This window comes from Echeneis naucrates, chromosome 2 (assembly GCF_900963305.1).
Source record: "Echeneis naucrates chromosome 2, fEcheNa1.1, whole genome shotgun sequence".
Classification (NCBI taxonomy): Eukaryota; Metazoa; Chordata; class Actinopteri; order Carangiformes; family Echeneidae; genus Echeneis; species Echeneis naucrates.
In genome coordinates this window covers 1483291-1506584 of record NC_042512.1, presented here as the reverse complement: position 1 = coordinate 1506584, position 23294 = coordinate 1483291, and the positions used below count along the sequence as shown (strand labels likewise).

General features: G+C 41.2%; 1 protein-coding gene, 1 long non-coding RNA gene and 5 other non-coding genes across 7 annotated transcripts in view; 4 read left to right on the top strand and 3 right to left on the bottom strand.

The window, feature by feature from the left end:
* Window positions 1-681: 681 nt before the first annotated feature.
* On the bottom strand, window positions 682-753 carry trnaq-cug (transfer RNA glutamine (anticodon CUG)). Its single transcript has one exon. It is a non-coding gene; the product is annotated as a tRNA-Gln (tRNA).
* Window positions 754-1653: 900 nt separating this feature from the next.
* Window positions 1654-1725, top strand: trnaw-cca (transfer RNA tryptophan (anticodon CCA)). Its single transcript has one exon. It is a non-coding gene; the product is annotated as a tRNA-Trp (tRNA).
* Window positions 1726-2118: 393 nt separating this feature from the next.
* trnap-ugg (transfer RNA proline (anticodon UGG)) lies at window positions 2119-2190 on the bottom strand. Its single transcript has one exon. It is a non-coding gene; the product is annotated as a tRNA-Pro (tRNA).
* Window positions 2191-3724: 1534 nt separating this feature from the next.
* On the top strand, window positions 3725-3797 carry trnam-cau (transfer RNA methionine (anticodon CAU)). The gene has a single exon. It is a non-coding gene; the product is annotated as a tRNA-Met (tRNA).
* A 554-nt stretch (window positions 3798-4351) lies between these two features.
* LOC115058209 (U2 spliceosomal RNA) lies at window positions 4352-4542 on the bottom strand. The gene has a single exon (XR_003842038.1). It is a non-coding gene; the product is annotated as a U2 spliceosomal RNA (small nuclear RNA).
* Window positions 4543-14784: 10242 nt separating this feature from the next.
* On the top strand, window positions 14785-15499 carry LOC115053918 (uncharacterized). Its single transcript, XR_003841549.1, has 3 exons — window positions 14785-14936; window positions 15049-15222; window positions 15323-15499. It is a non-coding gene; the product is annotated as an uncharacterized LOC115053918 (long non-coding RNA).
* Window positions 15500-17960: 2461 nt separating this feature from the next.
* The window catches only part of LOC115057316 (ribonuclease inhibitor-like), a gene marked incomplete at its 5' end in the record, with an annotated part of 29785 nt that continues 24451 nt past the window's right edge, over window positions 17961-23294 (top strand). Inside the window, 4 exons of the mRNA XM_029524359.1 lie at window positions 17961-18115; window positions 18788-18964; window positions 19489-19665; window positions 21869-22034. Coding sequence (XP_029380219.1) covers window positions 17961-18115; window positions 18788-18964; window positions 19489-19665; window positions 21869-22034 — 675 coding nt within the window. The remainder of the gene's footprint in view (window positions 18116-18787; window positions 18965-19488; window positions 19666-21868; window positions 22035-23294) is intronic.

The window sequence follows — 23294 nt, the reverse complement described above, 5'->3', positions numbered from 1 at the left end:
TTCAAATCTTCATTTTTATCATTCAGTATGTTTTGCTGTGTTTGAACTCCTTAACGCTTTGATCTACAGAAAGAGGACATGACCTGACTGTGTGTCACATAAATGTATGAATCCAATCTGTTAAAGTGAAGCTGAAATGAATCCTTGTAGCATTAATTGTTCAGCAGCATGACTTGTCATGATACTGAGGTTGTGTCCTGTCTGGGGGTCACCACAGAGGAGGAGCTAGTGAGGACAGGCAGCATTATCAATGGGCTCATCTCATCCAGAAGGTTTCATCAGACAGATAAGCGATTTAGCTGTCACAGGAGCTCAGAAGCTGTCTGGTTAGCTAAAGCTGCTAAAGCTACCACACCATGCAGGGGATGTAGCTCAGTGGGCGAGCGTACTGCACAGCTGGGGCAAACTGGCAGTGGTGGGATTCAAACCCACGCCTCCAAAGAGACTGGAGCCTAAATCCAGCACCTTGTAGTCCCATATGGTCTAGCAGTCAGGATTCCTGGGTTTCACCAGGCGGCCTGGGAAAGTTTAACCACATCAGTGGAAGTGTAGTGATTTGATCCCAGGATTTCCTTTTTCCAGAAACAGGCCCTGTGAGCAGCTAAGCCACAGAACATCTTCAGTCAGACCAACAGCAGGCTGACATCCACAGTTCATCACTTTTATTTTCCTTCCTTCTTCAGGTTCCACCGAGATTTGAACTCGGATCGCTGGATTCAGAGTCCAGAGTGCTAACCATGACACCATGGAACCCTGCTGGCACGTGTTTACGCAGATGTGAATGGAATTTTAGTCCTTTAAAAGCGTGGGCAGTCAAAGGTCGACCAAAATACCTTTGTCCCAAAACCTTACAGCAGTAGAGGTGAAAGAAAATCTGTCATTTCACACAGTGAAGGTTCCAATGTGAATAGATGGCAGGAGTCACGGTTGTTAGTCACATACAGGTTGAGTGAGGTTCAAGCTCTGGTTATTGACCTATAGAAGCTGCTTTTCTTTCACCTCTACTGCTGTAAGGAGTGTTTGGGGACAAATGTATTTTTGACTGCTTGTGTGTCCAAAAGGCTGTCAAAGACGCCTTACTTCCACTGCAAAGGAAAACAAGCAAGGTTAATACTGAAGTTTGTTTTCAAGACTGAAGATGTTCCCTCTTCAGCTAGTGCAGTTTCAGTATGGCATTGTTACTACTGTAATGACATCAGATGCTCCAGCTGAGGCTTGAACTCACAACCTCAGCAGCTCTCTGCAGGTTCCTGTCCACCATCCTTTCAGTTAACAGCCAAACACACTGGCTCATTGCCCCACAGAGACTTAATGACCAGCAGCTGTAGTTACACTATTTAAACCTCAGCTAGTTTCATGTTGGTTCAAACTGATGTTAAGATATTTGACTCTAGCAGTCATTGTTGGTCGATGTATGCTGGATAAGAGAGAGTAGATTAAACACAGCACGTCTCTCAGTGGGCTCCAAAAGACCACTGAGCCATCCTGACATGTGTGTCCAGCTGCCAGTCTCTGATGAGGAACTGCAAAAAATCCTCCAAAAAATTGACAAAAAACACAGACTGTTATGTGTATTTCCTTCTTCAAATCTTTATTTTGGTCATTTAATATGTTTTGATGCGTTTCAACTCCTACAGTTGTGAGCTTCTGAGAGACTCTGTGGCGCAATGGTAGTGCGTCTGACTCCAGATCAGAAGGTTGCGTGTTCAACTCACGTCAGGGTCAGATCATGTTTGCACTTTTGGTAAACGCTCACATACTCTGTGGTGCAGCAGGACGTGTTTTTCTGATGATCCATTTAATTTCTTCACATCACATTTCACATCACTATTTCCCATTATTTTAGATGGACACACATCACCATTTGATTTTATTTCAGTTTATTTTGAACAATATAAAAAAAAAAAAAGTCAGCAAGTTTTATCAATGATATGGAGGGTGGGGGGTTAAGAAAGTAGTTAGAAAGTCACAAATGTTACCTTAAAGGGCATATTGCAGGTTAAGGGCCACATTGAATCAATGTTTAAAAAAATAATATTGGAAATGTTTTGCTGGAAAGTGAAGGAGGTAAAATGTCCACAGCAGAAGGGGGGCAGATCATTGGACACGTCATATGAAGGGCTCATCCGGGATTTGAACCCGGGACCGCTCGCACCCAAAGCGAGAATCATACCCCTAGACCAACGAGCCCTTGATAAAGTTTTTTAAATTATTGAAAAAATTTTACTTTTCATTCTGCTCTTTATTCAAGCTTTCTTTATTGACAAGAAAGATCCAACATTAAGAACAGAACAGCTACACACAAACAAAATAATGATGAACCAGACCAGAGGGTGTGTGCCAACTACAGGGTCATCATGAACCTCTGTTTTGGGTGGTGGTTGGATGTTATTGGTTTTTCTTAATCAATATCAAACTAAATAATGGCAATAAAGGTTAAATAAATAAAGGTTGCAGACCCCTGATCGAGGGGTATGATTCGTCTGGGTCTGTTACCTCAGACCACTGAGCCATCCTGACACATGTGTCCAGCTGCCAGTCTCTGGTGAGGAAACAGAAAAGTTAATGATAGCTTTGATATCAGCAGGACAGGCAGCATTATCATATTTTGTTTTGCGTCTGTAAAACTGCAGAGACACAGAGGACATGGCCTGACTGTGTGTCACATAAATGTCTGAAACCAATCTGTTACAGTTCCAATAGTTGACATAATTCACCTGTGACCTGCACCCACCTGCAGTATTTCAATTTCTAGATCTGCCCTCCTAAATCTGACGGTCCAAGTGCTGCATTTCTTTGACAGTTTTGGGGATTTTTTTCAGCAGGTGAATTTTGTAAATCTCTTTTACTTGTAACTGGTAACACATAATGAGGACATTAAATGATACAGCTGCACATGAATTCCACAGACTGACCCTCTGATGTTTACTGAACATCCATCCATCTCAGGTTCTAGACCCAACCACTAAATTCTCATTATTAACTACAGACTACATAGTCTAGATTGGATTCAAAGTCCAGAGTGCTAACTATTACCTGATGGAACAACAGGTCCATGATTTGATGTGGGTCAAAGGTGCTGGCTTGAGGCTCCAGTGTCATGGGAGACGTCTGTAGACCATAAGCCATTTAAAAAAAAGAATAATGAATAAACAATTATCAAATAATATGAACTGAATTCTATTGACTTTTAGGACTTTCCTTACTGAGGAGTGACATCAGAGCTCCGTCTCACTCAGCAGAAGAACAAAGGAGGAGCTTGTGTTTGAACCTGTGTGGGAAACACGGTGTCACGACAAAGCAAAGCCGTTTAATTGATTTGGTTTGTTTGTTTCTTTTAAACATATTTTTATTTGAGAGAATCAGCACTCATCACAGTAATTTACAGTAACAAGCGTCCCTCTGTCTTTTCTTTTTCCCCCGTAGTTATTTAACCCCCCACTCCCACCCTGCTGCTACAGACCAACACAAGTAAACATATGCAACGTAAAATACAATAAAATATATAAAAACTAAAATAATAAAAACATTTGATTTGGGTTGTTGTTGGTTCTTGTGAACGTTGTGATAATCCCTGCAGGTCAGATTTATGAAAATTGCCACGTTTTTGATTTTGATGATGTTCCTTTCCTTTTGGCAACGGTCTGTTCCCCTGAGGTTAGTCTGTGCTGTGCAGGGTGCCCCCGACGTGCCCGGGGTCCTTTGGGTGCTCCGCTTGTTCCAGGCCTCGTTGGCGCAGTAGGCAGCGCGTCAGTCTCATAATCTGAAGGTCGTGAGTTCGAGCCTCACACGGGGCACTTCTTTAGTTAATAATGAGGAGTTAGTGGTTTAAACCTCAAATGCGGAAACAAGTGAAGAGAAGAAGTTTGATCTGAGGAAAAGTAACTTCCTCTTTTCAGGAATCAACTTCTACCATCTGTCCACTAGATGGAGATAACTGAGCATCAACTGAGAACTGAGTTCTTCATCATCTGGAAACAGACAGCATTGTTTTCTTCAGCTGGAGCTCTTTGTTCAAATCTACATTGAGATTCAGAGCCAAATGTTTTTCCTTTCCTGGATTTACTTCATCATTTCAGTGACTCTGTGGATTCAGCTGACAAATGCAAAATACAACCAACATTTAAACGATGACGTGTTGACAGAAAACTTTATTGATTCAGTCTGGTCAGCAGAATATAACCTGATGAAATCAGCAACATTAAACTGATGTTTCTACATGAATGCATCACTGATTGTAAAACCATAAACTGAACATGAACACTCTGTACACTCAGCGTTACACACATGAAGACAACATCATGTGTTTAAGGTGATGTTGAGCTGAACAGGACTTGTATTGAACACACAGAGGGAGTGCACCGTTCCTGGAGATACTGCAATACCAGGTCGATGCGTGGAGTGGACGGAGCAAGCCCCTATTCCATCTCCCTGTTCCAAAAATCTATTTAATATATGGTCCCCGGGTAGGGGACGTATCAGATATTAAACTGATAAGAACAGATACTACACTTGATCTTAGCCAAAAGGCCGAGAAGCGATACCGCTCAGCTGTCGGAGGTAACGGAGTGTTTCTCCGCACCGACCCGCTCAGTGAGGGGTCAGAGTCGGCTTCAGTAACAACATCACTCCGAGAGAGAGACACAAACAGAAGACATGAAGAAACGAAGGAGGGATCAGAGAACAACCACAGACATGTTATTTTAACAAAGTTAAAAGTAGAGCAAAGAAAACGTCTCTTCTTGGTCACCTGTAAAACTTCATATCTATGTCAATGTACCAGCTGAATATTATTGTGAAAACATCAGTTTGTCCTCTCATGTGATTGGCCTCATGGTGTGTCCATCAAAATAACCCCCCTGTCTGCACGGATTCTCTGAAGATTCGGCTCTCCTCGACTGGACTCGGCATTTTTCGACCAAAAGAGAGCATCATAAAATGAAATAGTATCTTTGTCATTCACAGTATGAAACCACAAATGACTGAACACCCACATATTTAAAATAGCATTCAAAGTCAGTTTAACCAGAATTACTGCCATCATTTTATCTAAACATAAAGTCCGTTATGTCCGTTTAATGCTAACATACAATAGAAAACGCCATAGACCGGCTAACGGGATTAGCATCAGTACCGCGATCATTTAAAAGCGTCAGTGAACTTATTTAATCTCAAACATGGCAGTAATACTTCGGGGAGAGCCGATACCAAAGTAACATGGGACAAATATAACACTCCTAATCGGATAAATGTAGACGCATCAAACGACGTCACACTTCCACGAAGTTATTGCCGGAAAATTGTTTTTGAGACCGAAAAGTAAATTTGTCTGAGCTGTGAACCTTTAGATTTAAACATTGTGATTATCATTTCCTGTGTCATATCTGTAATGATATAATAGGTGACTTTGTTTTCTAACACATCCTGAAGTTTCAAATGAAGTTTTGCGGTTTCGGAGAAAATCTGGCGTAAATGTTGGTCCCTGTCTGGACGAGAGTCATGCAGCCGCACTCTGCGAGTTAGCAGCTTATCAAAACACAACAATTCTGTATTGTTATGACAGACAAAAGTCTCAAGAGAACAACACAGAGAGGGCTGGTTCCGAACACTAACCCTGGTTTATGTGCAGTCGTTTAAAAATTGGTAATCATGTAAAAACAAGATGATTCACATTGACGCTGATACTTTTGACATTTTTGATGCAAATAAAATAATTTAAGTGTATTTTATATTTGAAATTGTGAATTGTGAAAAACTGTAATTGTAAAAAAAAAAAAAAAAAAAAGATGACAAAAATGGAAGCAATTCCAGTTCACAATTTGATTGTGTTACTTTTTCGGGCGGAAAGACAAACTTTAAGAACGGCGGCCCGAAAAGCATTCAACAGCATCACTGAGTCACAAGCAGCACAGTGAAAATTGTACACATTAATGGAGAAAGTGACATTCTGCATATTTTTCTGATAATCAATGCTGATGAAGTCAAACTCATGTGTCATGATGAGGTATCTAGTGTGTTAGAGTAGCAGAGGATGGTTTCGATCCATCGACCTCTGGGTTATGGGCCCAGCACGCTTCCGCTGCGCCACTCTGCTCATAGCTAGGTGTGCTTGCAGTCTCTTCTGGATCTGTGGGTTATATATAATTAAAAGAAAAGAAAAATCTTCTTTAATACGTTTGTCCTTTTCTGTTTGATCCCCAACAGTGTTTATCAGTTTAACATATAGAAAACCTAAAGTTGGATTTGATTCCATAACAGCAGGACAAAGTGTGTCATTAATCTTCTGGATTCTACAGACTGAGTTCATGTTCTGATAGATTTATTTTACAGCTGTAGTAACAATAAATCTCCAGCAGGTGGAAGTATTGCTGCTCAGATGTCATGTACACTGTGGGACACACAATACTCACAGAGGACTTTATTGTGCTGCAGTGAGATGTATAAAAAGCTCCAGTTCTACAGTCAGAAGATGTCCAGTCTGAAGGTGGATGAGTTCTGACTGCAGAAGAAAGTTTCAGAGCGTCTTCTGGCTGATTATTGATCTGTGATCAGGTTATGAGCTATAAACACTGATCATCTTCATTACAAACCAATTCCAAACAATATGTAAACTCCATGTCTGAATAGAGGTGGATGTGTGAACGTGTGTTAAAATCAGAGAGAATTTACATTCAACTCAAATCCAGGAACATCCCAAACATGACTATTAGTCCTGTCTGAGAGTTTCCTCCACTGACAGCAAACATACTGTATATCCATACTGATCACTGTGATCAGGTTTGAATCATCTCTGTGAGAATCCCACATGAAGCTGTCAGTCCTGCTGGATACACACACATCCCACTGAACACATTTTACCTCACTATCATATGAAGAAATATCACAAACCAGATGAACTTCTCAATGTGATGATCAGAGAGCCTTTAGATTTCATCATCATATGATAGAAACATCCAAACAGCTCCATCTGCTGGTTCTGCTCTGTTTTATGAATGTGTCCCAAACTGCACACACACTGAATTACACAATAAAGCTCTAACGGAGATGATCAGAATCACAAACAGCTGTTTGGTGTCTAATCTTCTAACAGTTCAGGAGTTGTAAAGTGGGAATGAATGATTTTCTGGATCTTTCCGTCCTACATGGTAAATAGATGAACAGTCCACCGCTGTGGTTTCTCTGATCCACTAGGATGGTATGAAGTGGACGGTCCGAGTATTTTAGGATGCTCTCTGCCTTCCTCTGTGTGGATCACTACGCAAACCAATTCCTATGTAAAAATCGCTGTTTTGTGAAGTGTCAGTACAAACGTAGAAAATAGGACGTTGACTTGCTGTAAAATGTCTCCTGTTGATTCACGGTCACACAGCTGATTGGCGGACGAGCCGACTTCCGGTCCTCTGAGATGGAGAGAAGTAGATACTGAGGAGACAGAACTTCACAACTCTGACAGAGAAGCTGGTGTTGTGTCTTTGAACTGGAAAAGTGAGATAACACCTGTTAAGTGATTCTTCGCACTTGTCTATGTCATAGTAGTCACGTAAAACAGAGAGTGTTGAAGGAACTGAGGTTCTACTAACTCCTCATTATTAACTAAAGCTGTGCTCCGTGTGAGGCTCGAACTCACGACCTTCAGATTATGAGACTGACGCGCTGCTTACTGCGCCAACGAGGCCTGAACACCTGAGAGACCTCAGACCTGTTGGGAGCACCCCGCACAACACGGGCTGAACCAGCCACACACCGGGCAGGCCGGTATGATGCACAGCACAGAAGTGCAAAACTCTGGAATAAATCCTATTTTGATACAGTCAGACTGATAAAGCTCAATTAACTTCAATATGTTCATTTCACCGTTTTATACAGTTTCACGAATTGTTTTACAAAGTGAAAACATAAAAATAGTTTGTATTTTTAAGTATTCCTTCCTTCATTTCTTTATCAAGAATGATCTGACTTTGAGTTTAATGCTTTAAAATGGAGGCACTGAATGTTTAAAAGGCATTTGTTTGCAAATGAGCTACGAGCTTGTACTCGTGTGATTTGTGTTTGATAGATTTGCGTCTGACTGGATCATCTAACTTCCTCTACTGAAGTCCCATTAAAAGGACACAGCAGTCTCTCTGCACAGTCTTCATGTCTCCCTTTGGAGCAGCCTGAAGTTTTGTGGAAGAGGTAAACCAACAAAAACAGCAGAGTACAGCTGTGGACTGAAACAGGCTGAATGATAAAGGTTGTGTATGTCAGCTGCTTCCTTGTTGCTAAAGTCACGTGTCCCCCGGCCCCTCCCCCCTGTGTTCTGTCCCAGTGGGCGTGTCCTCTCTCCTAATGAGGCACACCTGTCCTGCATTTCCCGCCAATCAGCCCACATAGATTCCCTCCTCGGACTTCTCTTCAGTGCCGGAGTGTCCTGTCTGTTCTTATTGGTACCGCTGCTCTCGTTCATCGGTTTCCTTCGGGCTTTTTTTTTTATTTTTTAATAAACATGTCTTCTGTTTTTCCATTCAGGTTCTCCGGTGTCTCTCAGTCAGCCTCTCTCTTGGTTCCCCGTTTGTTCAGTCTCGCCTTTTGTTTTCTCTCTCTGTTGTTACTTTGTTAGTTTTTCATAAAGTCCAGCTCAGTCTGTGTTTCCTCTTTTTGTTGGACTTTAGTATCCCTACCGGACTATTTCTGTTGGACTCGGTTTTACCGGATCTGTTTCTCCATCGGGGTCCTATTTTAGTGACCCGTAACACCTCGCTGACTAACAGCAGCAGTACAACAACAAACCAAAAACAGGTTGGAGCGGTTTTAATGTTTCATACTTTGGACTCTGAAGTTATGAGGGTGTGACTTTTCCTCAGCTCAAACAGACACCAGGACTGACGAGGGAGAACAAGCAGCTTCTTCTCTTCACATGAAGCTGGAAAGTGTCAGAAAGTCTCCCTGAAGTGAGTTCAGCAGGTGAGAATCTGTAAATGTGTGAACAGGATCACTGTGATCACATTGTTTTGTTTCACTGTTGAGTTGACTTTTATTATTTTTTTTTCTGTCTTTGTCCTCATACTTTACCACCACAGGGTGCGCCAACTTTTGACAGTTTACAACAGAACTGGTCTGACAGCTCAGATAATGACTGAGGTGTTGTCTTTGTCTTTCAAAGATCAACATCAGTAATTATCACAAACAATAGCAAAGACTTATCTTCCCAGAAAGTGTGATTTCTCAGAAGTATCAGGGTTTGTATTGTAAAACAGATGTAGTATTTAATCTATTTCCAATTTATTTCACCAAGACAAATTTTTTTTTTTTTGGATCAATACAGTTGTGCTGGATTTGAAAACAAATACAACTTTTGTGATAAATGTAACACATTTGGGATTATACTTTGATACCAAATGTAGAGCTGCTGTCACAGAAAGATAGTTTGCTTTGGTAGGTAGTTCTTCCATGTTAATGAGACATGAGAGAATCACATCAGACAGATCTGTAAATATCTAAAGACTATGATTTTTGATCAGACTGTCCAAAGTCTGAAAAGTTAAACAAATGACAAACTGTAACTGCACTGGTTGTAAAATAATGCTACATTCCAGACAACTCTGAAATTTCACGGTTAAAATGTCAGAGTTCAGACCTCCAAAGCGTTCCACACAAGTTACAGCTTCTGCTTGAGCGCAAATAATTCTGCAATGTAAACAAGCCAACATGATGGACACTGTAAGATTTATATCGAAATAATTTTGATCGCCAAAGGTTGCAGGCAACTTGGTCATTTGAGTGACACGGAGGAGGGGAAACTGCGCATAAGTTAAGCTTTATATTTATGTTATTTTGAAATGTATTGATTGACAATACAAGATTAAACATTGTATGCCTGATTCTGCCATGCTGAGTAACTGGACATTACATTGTGGGTTTTTTATTTTTATATATACACAAACAAACAAACAAACAAATACACACAACTGTCTCTGGGTCAGACAGTAACGTGAAGATGGCCCCTGAGTATTATTACCAACCTTATTTGTTTCTTCATTTTATTCTTTTTCTAATATAAAGTAAGATTCACAGAGTAAAGTCAAGAATTTAAATTTTAAGTCATCAGACTTAAACCAGATTTATTGTTGGAAAGATGATCAACAAATGAATCTTAACTTATTAACCTTGAACTGGTATGCAGTGTTTCTGTTGAGGTGTGACAGAACAAACATGTCTGAACTTATCTGATACTTTGGATGAACTTCTAAGAGAATTTAAGTCTTACTGTTAATGGTGCACTGATTATTTCCATATACAGTGAAGCCATTGAAGGTTTAAAGCAGCACTCATTGATTTTATTGTTTGATTATTTAAAGCAATATTCACGTTATCACGTAATCTGATCAATAATGTGACGTGAATTAAATCACTCTATCAACACAGCCTACAGTCAGATACCACCATCTAGTGGACAGAGAGAAGCACATCAGATCTGAGATATATTTCTCTGAAACTTCCTGATTACTGACAGATCAGACTGATTTCTATGTGAAATTGTGGAGGCACAGTATTTAAATAATGTGTCGGATAAATAATCAGATGTTTAAGGTGCATCCTAAACATCAGATGAAAGAACCACCTCCCTTAATCAGGGGTTTCCCTTACAAAGGTCAGACGGGTTTCCATGTAACTGATGTTTGATTAGGCTTGTAATGATTTGAATTGAATGTTGGGATGAACATTTGACATTGTTGAATGCCGTTTGTGGATTTTATCTCTGGTTTCAGTCAGATTCTGTAATAAACAGTTTGTTGTTGGGAGTTAAAAGCTTAAGTTAGTGACATATTAGTGAAAGTAATGCTGATTATGTGTGCTGTGATGTAAATCCTGTTGTAATGAATCTCTTTGTTGTGTTTGTGTGAAGGTGGAGGCTCAGCTATGAATCAGTGTGAGGACAGAGAGGAGGGAGCCCCTCCCTCTAAAACCACTCTGTGTGGGGAACATGAGAGTCAGACCAAAGCTCAGAGGTGAGATGAGGATCTCTAACTGTCCATCTGTCAGAGCTCAGCACTCAGATCACTGCTCCATCATTATTCACTCTCACTGTCACTTAGGTTTTTTTTTTTTGTTGTTTTTAGTTTTTTTTTTTTTTTTAAATCCTGAACTTTTTCTGAGGCTCTTTTTCATCATTCTTTTCATCGGGGGCTGAACCAACATGTGGAAATATCATGAATAATGATGATCATAATGTTTATTGGTGTTTCATTTTCAATTTAAGCCAGTAAAATTTTAGAGTCAAAAGAAAAAGGGATCCAAATCAAAGTTTGAATAAACAAAACCATAAGAAAATATTCTGCGTGATTTGAGATTATACAGAGGAAAACTACACTTGGTCTTGGTGATTAATTATTTAAATGTCAACTCTGTTTCTACTAGCAACCAGAAGTCAAGACCAGATTCTCCTGAACTGAGCTGTATGTCCATGAAGAGTGATCGGTCTCTGGATCGTCTTATTAACTTTAAGGATGGACAACAGTCTGCTGTATCCAGCTGTGTGTCCATGAAGAGTGATCAGTCTATGGATGACTTTATCAAAGAAAAAAGGTAAAAGCTGATCATTTGTTGTTGTTTGACTCATTAAAGGTATCAAAGCTTGTCTGTCAGTTTATCTGGTGTTCATAGAAAACTCCTGGAACAAACTGTGTGTTTGTGTCTTTTCTCCTCAGAGTTCAGTCTGACAAACATCATCACACAGACCTGGACTCCATATTTATGGTGTGTAAATGTTCATCCAGTGACTCCAACAGACACCAACAAAGACTTGAGTTTGAAGCTGCACTCTTTAGACCAGTAGAGCTTTACTCTGTGACAGACAGGAGTTGAATTGGGATTGAACAGGTTTGGGGTGGGAGAGAGTGGGAGAGGACTGGGAGTTGTAGTTCACCACAGAGCAATAATCCATCAGCCTCAACAGATATGTTCTGTATGAATATGGTCTGTTGGAGACTTTTACAAAACATTTCTGCTCCTTCTTCTTCATCTACAGTGAATCCTAAAGAAAGGTTTGTTATTTAGTTGTTTACTGGATAATTTGAGCTGTGACTTAATAACAAAGACCAAAGTTAATCAGATTCAGTCCTGGACCTCCATGGACTCTGTCTCTACAGGGTTTAAAGATGGAATAATTCATCAGTGAACTAGTTCAGGTGGTCTGATCCATCTTCAGCCACAGTCACAGTTAATACCCTGAATTTTCACTTCCTAAGTTGATGTGCTGAAGGGCTGTATCAGTTTGGTCTTCATGTGATGATCAGGATCTCTGTGTTGTCAGAATCTAAAGTCAAACTTAGTAAGTTACACCAGTGAAGTTAGTTTAGTGAAGTCAGCAGGTCTGAATCTTTCTGTGTAGCTCTGGAAAGAGACGTGGCAGCAGATGATACAGCAGCAGCTAAAGTTGAACTCTGCTGACTGATGATCTGATGCTTTGATCCATCAGTTTATACTGAGCGTGAACTTTACACAGGATGTTATTGTGTTCCAGCTGCTGGAGGAGAACATCATCTGTTATGTGAAGAACGAGCTGAAGAAAATCAAAGGGAGTCTGAGTCCAGATTACCCACAATTCATGAAGAATGAGGTGGATGAAGAGCAGAGGAGGAGCAGAGAGGCATTTCTGAAGATCACAGTGAACTTCCTGAGGAGGATGAAGCAGGAGGAGCTGGCTGACTGTCTGCAGAGCAGTAAGAGGATTTAACATGATGGATCAATTAGACATTTACTGAAGTCTGAGGAGATGGAGAGAAAAATGATCATATTCTTATTCCTTAGGAAAAGTAAACATCAACCTTGTAGTAATATTTTTTCATCTTTTATTTATTTGTTTTTTGTTTATTCAGAAAGTCATGCTCTAGTTTGTCAACGTAAACTCAAATCTGGCCTGAAGAAGAAGTTCCAGTGTGTGTTTGAGGGGATCCCTAAAGCAGGAAACTCAACCCTTCTGAATCAGATCTACACAGAGCTCTACATCACAGAGGGAGGGACTGGAGAGGTCAATGAGGAACATGAGCTCAGACAGATTGAAACAGCATCCAGGAAACAGGACAGAGCAGAAACAAGCATCAGACAAGAAGACATCTTTAAACCCCCACCTGGAAGAGACCAACCAATCAGAACAGTGATGACAAAGGGAGTGGCTGGCATTGGGAAAACCGTCTTAACACAGAAGTTCACTCTGGACTGGGCTGAAGACAAAGCCAACCAGGACATAGAGTTCACATTCCCCTTCACCTTCAGAGAGCTGAATGTGCTGAAAGAGAAGAAGTTCAGCTTGGTGGAACTTGTTCATCTCTTCTTCACTGAAACCAAAGAAGCAGGAATGTGCAGCTTTGATCACTTCCAGGTTGTGTTCATCTTTGACGGTCTGGATGAGTGTCGACTTCCTCTGGACTTCCACAACACTGAGGTCCTGACTGATCCTACAGAGTCCACCTCAGTGGACGTGCTGCTGACAAACCTCATCAGGGGGAAACTGCTTCCCTCTGCTCGCCTCTGGATAACCACACGACCTGCAGCAGCCAATCAGATCCCTCCTCAGTGTGTTGACATGGTGACAGAGGTCAGAGGGTTCAATGACCCCCAGAAGGAGGAGTACTTCAGGAAGAGGTTCAGACATGAGGAGCAGGCCAGCAGGATCATCTCCCACATCAAGACCTCACGAAGCCTCCACATCATGTGCCACATCCCAGTCTTCTGCTGGATCACTGCTACAGTTCTGGAGGAGGTGTTGAAGACCAGAGAGGGAGGAGAGCTGCCCAAGACCCTGACTGAGATGTACATCCACTTCCTGGTGGTTCAGTCCAAAGTGAAGAAGGTCAAGTACGATGGAGGAGCTGAGTCAGATCCACACTGGAGTCCAGAGACCAGGAAGATGATTGAGTCTCTGGGAAAAGTGGCTTTTGAGCAGCTGCAGAAAGGAAACCTGATCTTCTATGAATCAGACCTGACAGAGTGTGGCATCGATATCAGAGCAGCATCAGTTTACTCAGGAGTGTTCACACAGATCTTCAAAGAGGAGACAGGGCTGTACCAGGACAAGGTCTTCTGCTTCGTCCATCTGAGTGTTCAGGAGTTTCTGGCTGCTCTTCATGTCCATCTGAACTTCACCAAGTCTGGAGTCAATCTGATGTCAGAAAAACAAACAACAACTTGGAGGTCTAAACTAATAAGGACTGGATCTAAAAGAACACGTCTCTACCAGAGTGCTGTGGATGAGGCCTTACAGAGTCCACATGGACACCTGGACTTGTTCCTCCGGTTCCTTCTGGGTCTTTCACTGCAGACCAACCAAACTCTCCTACGAGGCCTGGTTACACAGACAGGAAGTAGCTCAGAGACCAATCAGAAAACAGTCCAGTACATCAAGACAAAGATCAGTGAGAATCTGTCTCCAGAGAAAAGTATCAACCTGTTTCACTGTCTGAATGAACTGAATGATGGTTCTCTGGTGGAGGAGATCCAACAGTCCCTGAGATCAGGACGTCTCTCCATAGATAAACTGTCTCCTGCTCAATGGTCAGCTCTGGTCTTCATCTTACTGTCATCAGAAAAAGATCTGGACGTGTTTGACCTGAAGAAATACTCTGCTTCAGAGGAGGCTCTTCTGAGGCTGCTGCCAGTGGTCAAAGCCTCTAACAAAGCCCTGTACGTGCAAATAAATCCATCCAGATCAACTGGATCTTTTTATTTGCTCAAACCAAGAACACATTTTTGAAATAATTTTCTCTTGTTTTTCTCCTCTTCAGACTGAGTGGCTGTAACCTCTCAGACAGAAGCTATGAAGCTCTGTCCTCAGTCCTCAGCTCCCAGTCCTCTCGTCTGAGAGATCTGGACCTGAGCAACAACAACCTGCAGGATTCAGGAGTGAATCTGCTGTCTGCTGGACTGAAAGATTCACACTGTCACCTGAAAGGACTCAGGTTAGTTTACAACTGTGTATTAATATTTAACGTGATATTCCTGTAATACCGAGTGTGCAATTTTCTTTTTTTTTTATTTATTTTTTTTTATTTTATGTTAATTCCTCCTCAGACTGAGTGGCTGTAACCTCTCAGACAGAAGCTGTGAAGCTCTGTCCTCAGTCCTCAGCTCCCAGTCCTCTAGTCTGAGAGATCTGAACCTGTGTAACAACAACCTGCAGGATTCAGGAGTGAAGCTGCTGTCTGCTGGACTGGAAAGTTCACACTGTCAGCTGAAAGGACTCAGGTTAGTTTATAAGTGTGTATTAATATTTAACGTGATATTCCTGTAATACCGAGTGTGCAATTTTATTTATTTTTTTTATTTTATGTTAATTCCTCCTCAGACTGAGTGGCTGTAACCTTTCAGACAGAAGCTGTGAAGCTCTGTCCTCAGTCCTCAGCTCCCAGTCCTCTAGTCTGAGAGATCTGGACCTGAGTAACAACAACCTGCAGGATTCAGGAGTGAAGCTTCTGTCTGCTGGACTGGAGAGTCCACACTGTGAACTGGAAGCTCTCAGGTCAGAAATTACGACTTCTTATATATTTTTAAGATTTTTGTTTAAATCAGGTAAAATTAACTGAACGTCTGCAGCTTCATGCTCCATAATGAATTACTGATTGGATTGACCACCTGGAGAACACTAAGTGAAACAAATCAAACACACAAACATGTTGCTCAGTCATGCTGGGTCATCCTGGTGACTTCCATGTTCACTGAGGATCATTTACTTTTATGGAGGTGGGCACAACCTTTCTCTGCTTTTGGCATCTGTCACAGTTATAATGATGGAGTTCTCATTCAGGAAAATATTTAAGGGGCTCAAAGACACCAGAGGTTGAGTGGACTGCTGATATGATGCTCTGTGGATGAATGAACCTGGTTGAACATTGAAGTGTTTGTGTAACTGTGTCTTTGTTTTAATCAATGTGTTTGTGGTTCAGCTGTTGTGTTGCTCTACTGTCTTTTTACCTCTGTGTTTTAATCATAATCAAGTATGGTTTTAAATAAGATTGGTCCAAAAAAAAAAAAACAGTGTTACAGCTAAAACAGCTAAACAAAGAAAACAAAACAGTAGTGATTGAGGGGGGGGGGGGGGGGGGGGGGGGGGGGGAACAAAAAAACAAAAAACAAAGCAGTTCTTCAACACAAAGGAAAACACAGCACAGCCCAGCATGATCTAAAGTTGGGAGCAGGAAGTACGAGATCACAAAATTCTTTTGAATCACCCCAGTACAGGAAAACTTCCCTTTTAAGGAGGAGAACCAGCCAACAAGGGCAGACAACAATATATGCAAATGACCAAAGGTCATAACAGAGTTCTTTATAAGGCAGTAGGTTCTTCATTTTGGCTTCCTCCAAACATCCAGAGACCATTTATCTCTGCTTTAGGAACAGTTTTTTTTTTTTATAATATCTGTTATATCGGAATAATAATTTATTATTGAAAATATCAGATAAATCACTCATATAGAATATTAATTTCAGCTCACTGGCCCAGTGATGGTGAATGAAATATCTTTTTCGTATTTCTATGATCAGGCAGCTTCACAGAACTCTTCCACAGCTGGAGCATTTGTCTCTTATGTCTGATACTCGAGGGCTCCCAGTGAGTGAAAGTATGAACTCCCAGATGAACACAGTGTTCAGACTTGTTCAGGGCTCTACCTGCAGACTGAGCTAAAACACTGACAGCTGGGTTAAATGTCATGTGTTGGTCCAACATCAGACCAAGACAATTCATCTTCACATTATGTTAATGATGAGTTTGGTTTTCTGTCTAGACCTTCCGCAGCTTGTTTGTGGACTGTTTGACTGGTTTTAGAGTGGACTTACCTGCCAGAGCTCAGATTGTTATACAGGAGTTCATATGTGGCAGAATCAGAGATAGAAATAAAGTTTGGCTGACTCTGCTGTTTGGTTATTTCTGATGTGTTTAAAAACACAATGTTGACAGTTTGAGTCAGTTCAGGTTCTTTACAGTGTTTCATTTTCACATTAAATCTTGTCACTGTTTGTATTTGACTGTTTTGAAGCTGCTTCCTGTTGGTTCAGCTGTTTGACTTTCATTTTCTAAGCTTCTACTTTCTAAACCTTCAGCTCTGAAGAGATGCTAAAACATTGAACACTTTCAAGCAGGAACTTTGTCTCCTTAAGTCACATCTTTTATTATTTACTCAGGTTGAGAAACTGCAGTTTGTCAGAGATCAGCTGTTATTCTCTGGTCTCAGCTCTGAAGTCCAACCCCTCCCATCTCAGAGAACTGGACCTGAGTCACAACAATGACCTGCAGGATTCAGGACTGAAGGATCTGTGTGGTTTTCTGAAGAGTCCTCACTGTAGACTGGAGACTCTGAGGTCAGTTCAGTTATTGTTGTTGAACTTTTATTTTTAATCCAGAATTATATCTGCATAGAACTTAAGTTCATTCATTTTGGATCAACATACTTTTAAATAGTTGTTTCATGTTTCCAGTGTTCTTTCTGACTGACTGATTCTCCAGGTTCAGTTTTATTATTATTGTTGTTGCAGTTATTCTTGTCTTTATAGTCGTTGTTTTCACACCTTCAATTTATTTGTTTCATGTGTTTAATAAGGAAAGGTTTGATAGGAACCAACCAGTTGGTTTCACATGTTTGATCCCAAAACACAGACCAGCACCAAGGGAGACTTCAGTCTTGGATCAGGACTGGATATTTAAAGTCTGATCTAGTTCAGTCTGTCCTGAGGTCAGCAGCAGCTCATCAACCTGTGGTGACATGAACAGGTGGATGAATGTTGTGCTGCTGTTTGGGTGATGTGTGTAGCGACAAGATGATGACCCACAATAACACAAAGATCATTGATGAGGACATTTCTGATTGATTATCAATGATTAGATCATATATATATATATATATATATATATATATATATATATTTTTTTTTTTTTTTTTTTTTTTCTTTTTAATTCCTTATTCAGGTTGGAGAGCTGCAGTTTGTCAGAGATCAGCTGTTCTTCTCTGGTCTCAGCTCTGAAGTCCAACCCCTCCCATCTCAGAGAACTGGACCTGAGTCACAACAATGACCTGCAGGATTCAGGACTGAAGGATCTGTGTGGTTTTCTGAAGAGTCCTCACTGCAGACTGGAGACTCTGAGGTCAGTTCAGTTATTGTTGTGGAACTTTTATTTTTAATCCAGAATTATATCTGCATAGAACTTAAGTTCATTCATTTTGGATCAACATACTTTTAAATAGTTGTTTCATGTTTCCAGTGTTCTTCTTTCTGACTGACTGATTCTCCAGGTTCAGTTTTATTATTATTGTTGTTGTAGTTGTTCTTGTCTTTTATAGTCGTCGTTGTTTTCACACCTTCAATTTATTTGTTTCATGTGTTTAATAAGGAAAGGTTTGATAGGAACCAACCAGTTGGTTTCACATGTTTGATCCCAAAACACAGACCAGCACCAAGGGAGACTTCAGTCTTGGATCAGGACTGGATATTTAAAGTCTGATCTAGTTCAGTCTGTCCTGAGGTCAGCAGCAGCTCATCAACCTGTGGTGACATGAACAGGTGGATGAATGTTGTGCTGCTGTTTGGGTGATGTGTGTAGCGACAAGATGATGACCCACAATAACACAAAGATCATTGATGAGGACATTTCTGATTGATTATCAATGATTAGATCATATTTTTTTGAAATTCCTTATTCAGGTTGGAGAGCTGCAGTTTGTCATAGATCAGCTGTTCTTCTCTGGTCTCAGCTCTGATGAACGCTTTCAAACAGGAACTTTGTCTCCTAAAGTCATATCTTTAATTCTTTACTCAGGTTGGAGAACTGCAGTTTGTCAGAGATCCGCTGTTCTTCTCTGGTCTCAGCTCTGAAGTCCAACCCCTCCCATCTCAGAGAACTGTACCTGAGTCAGAACAATGACCTGCAGGATTCAGGACTGAAGGATCTGTGTGGTTTTCTGAAGAGTCCTCACTGTAGACTGGAGACTCTGAGGTCAGTTCAGTTATTGTTGTGGAACTTTTATTTTTAATCCAGAATTATATCTGCATAGAACTTAAGTTAATTCATTTTGGATCAACATACTTTTAAATAGTTGTTTCATGTTTCCAGTGTTCTTCTTTCTGACTGACTGATTCTCCAGGTTCAGTTTTATTATTATTGTTGTTTTCACACCTTCAATTTATTTGTTTCATGTGTTTAATAAGGAAAGGTTTGATAGGAACCAACCAGTTGGTTTCACATGTTTGATCCCCAGACACAGACCAGCACCAAGGGAGACTTCAGTCCTGAATCAGGACTGGATATTTAAAGTCTGATCTAGTTCAGTCTGTCCTGAGGTCAGCAGCAGCTCATCAACCTGTGGTGACATGAACAGGTGGATGAATGTTGTGCTGCTGATTGGGTGACGTGTGTCGCGACAAGATGAAGACCCACAATAACACAAAGATCATTGATGAGGACATTTCTGATTTGATTATCAATGATTAGATCATATTTTTTTTTAATTCCTTATTCAGGTTGGAGAGCTGCAGTTTGTCAGAGATCAGCTGTTCTTCTCTGGTCTCAGCTCTGAAGTCCAACCCCTCCCAACTCAGAGAACTGGACCTGAGTCACAACAATGACCTGCAGGATTCAGGACTGAAGGATCTGTGTGGTTTTCTGGAGAGTCCTCACTGTAGACTGGAGACTCTGAGGTTGGTCAGAGCTTGTTGTAGATTCTTTTATCTTCAATCCAGAAATAATCTTCACATTGAAGGTGAATTTATTCAATTTTGATCAACATTGTTTTGTTTCCAGTTGTTCAAATATTATTATTATTATTTAGTGCCACGGGCTATAAGCACAGAGGACACTACTTCTACACAGTAGAAGTAGTGTCCTCTGTGCATAGCACGAGGCACTATTTATTCTTCGCCCATACTTATTAGTCTTAATATTATTATTATTCCGCCTGATTTTCGGCACTTAATGCGGGTCATACCGCTGGACGAACCCCAACAATATGTATATCAAAACGTGCGGCTCGATCGGGAATGGTGTGCTAAGTTCTGGGTAGTCGATATTCCGATTTTTTTTCCCAAAGTTATTCCCAAAAAACCAGCCGAAATTTTCCATAGAGAATGCATGGGAGCCGACGAAAAATCGCCTCAAAATTTCACCTATTTTCTCAGTCAAGTAGCTCAGTCATACGTGCACCTAGAAATGTCATTGAAACTTTAAAACGGAGGAAATGTTATGCTCGTTCCAGAATATCAAACCGTTGTCTCCTAAATGGTACGGTTTTCGAACTACGACCTCTCAAAGGAGCAGTCCGATTCACTTTTTCCTCAAAGTTAGTGTAACCGCTCGTTAAGTAGAGTGAGAGCACTGTGAAAAACTAACCGACATTTTCATGTTTCACTCGAGCTCACGGCCAAACCGTGAAAGGGAGACAAATGATTTTTTGGCAAAACGTAGACACAGGTCTTGGGATTCATAAAATCTAAGTTTGAGAGCTCTACTCCTCACCAAATTTAAACTGGAGGGCTCAGATCGTCTGAAACACCTGGTTTTGGGCCAATTAACTGTAATGCAAATCAAGGTTTCACTAAAAACAATTTCACTCTGACTTCGCACTGTCCCTACACGCTCATTATAAGGACTTTTCAAATCAAATAAAGACTTTCAGAATCTCCAGACCCTTCTGTCTTTAACAGTGTTTTCGTTTTTCGGACCGGAGCTACGGTTTGCTCGCAATTCGAAGTAGTTCGGGACGTGGTCAAAAGCCACTTTTCGGAGAGTTTTCGGGAGAGTCTGAGCTCTGACCCGAACGAATTCTCGTCGGGACCGTCGAGATGCGGTCGTCACGGACGACCGCATCTCTCTCAGCTCTGGTCTGTGGATCAAACCCACCCCACTTTGGAGCCTCACTGCTTCGTCATACAGAAACGCTGTTCAAAGTTTAAACGGGTCAGAAGACTTTGAACTCTGTTTGTGACAAAAGGCTTTATGATAGCTCCCACGCTTCCTACACAATCATAGATCAATTGTTATGCTGGTCTCATCTCACTCTGTCTGTGGCCTATGGCCATCACTTTGAATGATTTCTTCTCAGAGACGAACACAGAGATATACAGACGCACACAGAGACAGATATCCAGACGCACTCACACATATAAACAGACGCAAATAGAGACAAATATACAGATGCACTCACACATATATACAGAGACAGATATACAGATGTACGCACACACATACACAGATACAATCACACATATACACAGACATACACACAGTCAGATAGACAGATGCACTCAGACATATACACAGACATACACAGAGACAGATATAGACACGTACTCACACATTTACACAGACGTACACAGAGACAGATAGACGGATGCACTCAGACATATATACAGACACACAGAGACAAATATCCAGACGCACTCACATATACACAGATGCAAATAGAGACAAATATCCAGACACACTCACACATATACACAGACACAAATAGAGGCAGATATAGACACGCACTCACACATTTACACAGACATACACAGAGACAGATATACAGATGCACTCACACATATACACAGACGTACACAGAGACAGATATACAGACGCACTCATTGAATCGAGCTCAATCGGTTCTCCGAACGGAAATTTCAGTAGGAAGGCTTTCGACAGCATGACGGTACGCGGGTTGCTCGTCCAGGCGAGGGGCGACGGGCGACGGGCAACAAACGACGGGTGACGGACGACGGGCCCCGGGTCCCGTGGCACTTCAAAATTTCCCTGGAATTTTCTAGTTATTATTATTATTATTATTATCGTTGTTGATGATGATGATGATGATGATAAAAGTTGCCATTCTTTTCCAAAAGTTAAATTTGATTTATTCTTTTTCAGGTTGAGATGCTGTTGGTTGTCAAAGATCAGCTGTTCTTCTCTGGCCTCAGCTCTGAAGTCCAACCCCTCCCATCTCAGAGAACTGGACCTGAGAGGAAACCTCCTGCAGGATCCAGATGTGAAGGAGCTGCGTGATCTTGTGGAGAGTCCAGACTGTAGACTGGAGACTCTGAGGTCAGTCCACTGTGGTAGATCTTTAATCCACCTCTGAATCTAATGTCCTAATAAATGTCTTCAGACTTGGAGGGTGTGGAGCTGAGGACCAGAGTCAGTTGTGTTGTTGAGACTCCAGCCCTCATGGGGCTTTCAGACACGTGGCCGTGGCCCCCCTGTGCTCTGAAAGCTGTTATTTCCAAAGGATTGGAGCTCCACCACAGGTTTCCCTGCACTGAGCACAGTGATAGTTGTGTTTCTTTGTGGTGTGGTCATACTCAGTCAGTGTGTTACTGCAGTAGATGGAGTTCAGAGCAGCGGTACAGACGCTGAGTGATGAGCTGCTGTGGACGGAGTCAACATCAAAAAGCTCTTCTACACACTTTGAAAACAAACAGTCCCACACATGTTGAAATGTTCTTCATTTAGAAGATTTTAGAGCTTCATCTTCACATCAAAAACAGAACTTTCCTTTGCTGCCACATATTTATAAAGCAGGCATCTGCTGTATTCCTACACATAAGTATGTCCTGTATTCCACTGCAGCAGCACGTCAGCTGAGGGAATCACTTTGTTTTAGAGTGAGGAGCTGCTGAACTTCAGCCTCCAGTGGCTGAAATGACAATTACGCTAAAGAAACACTTCAAACATCCAGACAGAATGTGGTGGCACTTTGATTTAAAGTCTTCTGAACATATCTGACTGATTATCAATGATTTTATCTGCATCTTTTATTCATTATTCAGATTTGACAACTGCAGGTTGTCAGAGATCAGCTGTTCTTCTCTGGTCTCAGCTCTGAAGTCCAACCCCTCCCATCTCAGAGAACTGGACCTGAATTGGAACGACCTGAAGGATTCAGGACTGAAGGATCTGTGTGGTTTTCTGAAGAGTCCTCACTGTAGACTGGAGACTCTGAGGTCAGACTCATGTTTTATTTCTGCTCTCAGATTAATATGATGTTACAGTTGTGGTGACTCTGACCTGCAGACATCAGGCTGATATTATACTGATCCTCACTGAGGATCTTCATGCTGACGTCTGTTTTCTTCTTCTCTGGTTTAGTCCAGTCACTGTAGCAGAGAAATGTTGAACTACAGATTTAAAACTTGAAACATTTTCCCACACTGACATGAACAAATATATGTTCAGTGTTTTCTTGTTCCAACACGACTATAAAGTCATGTGACTAAAGCGGACTGACTGAAAGATTCAGACCAAACTCAGCATGTTTGTTAAACATGGTCACAGCTGAATGAAGTGAAAATGTTCC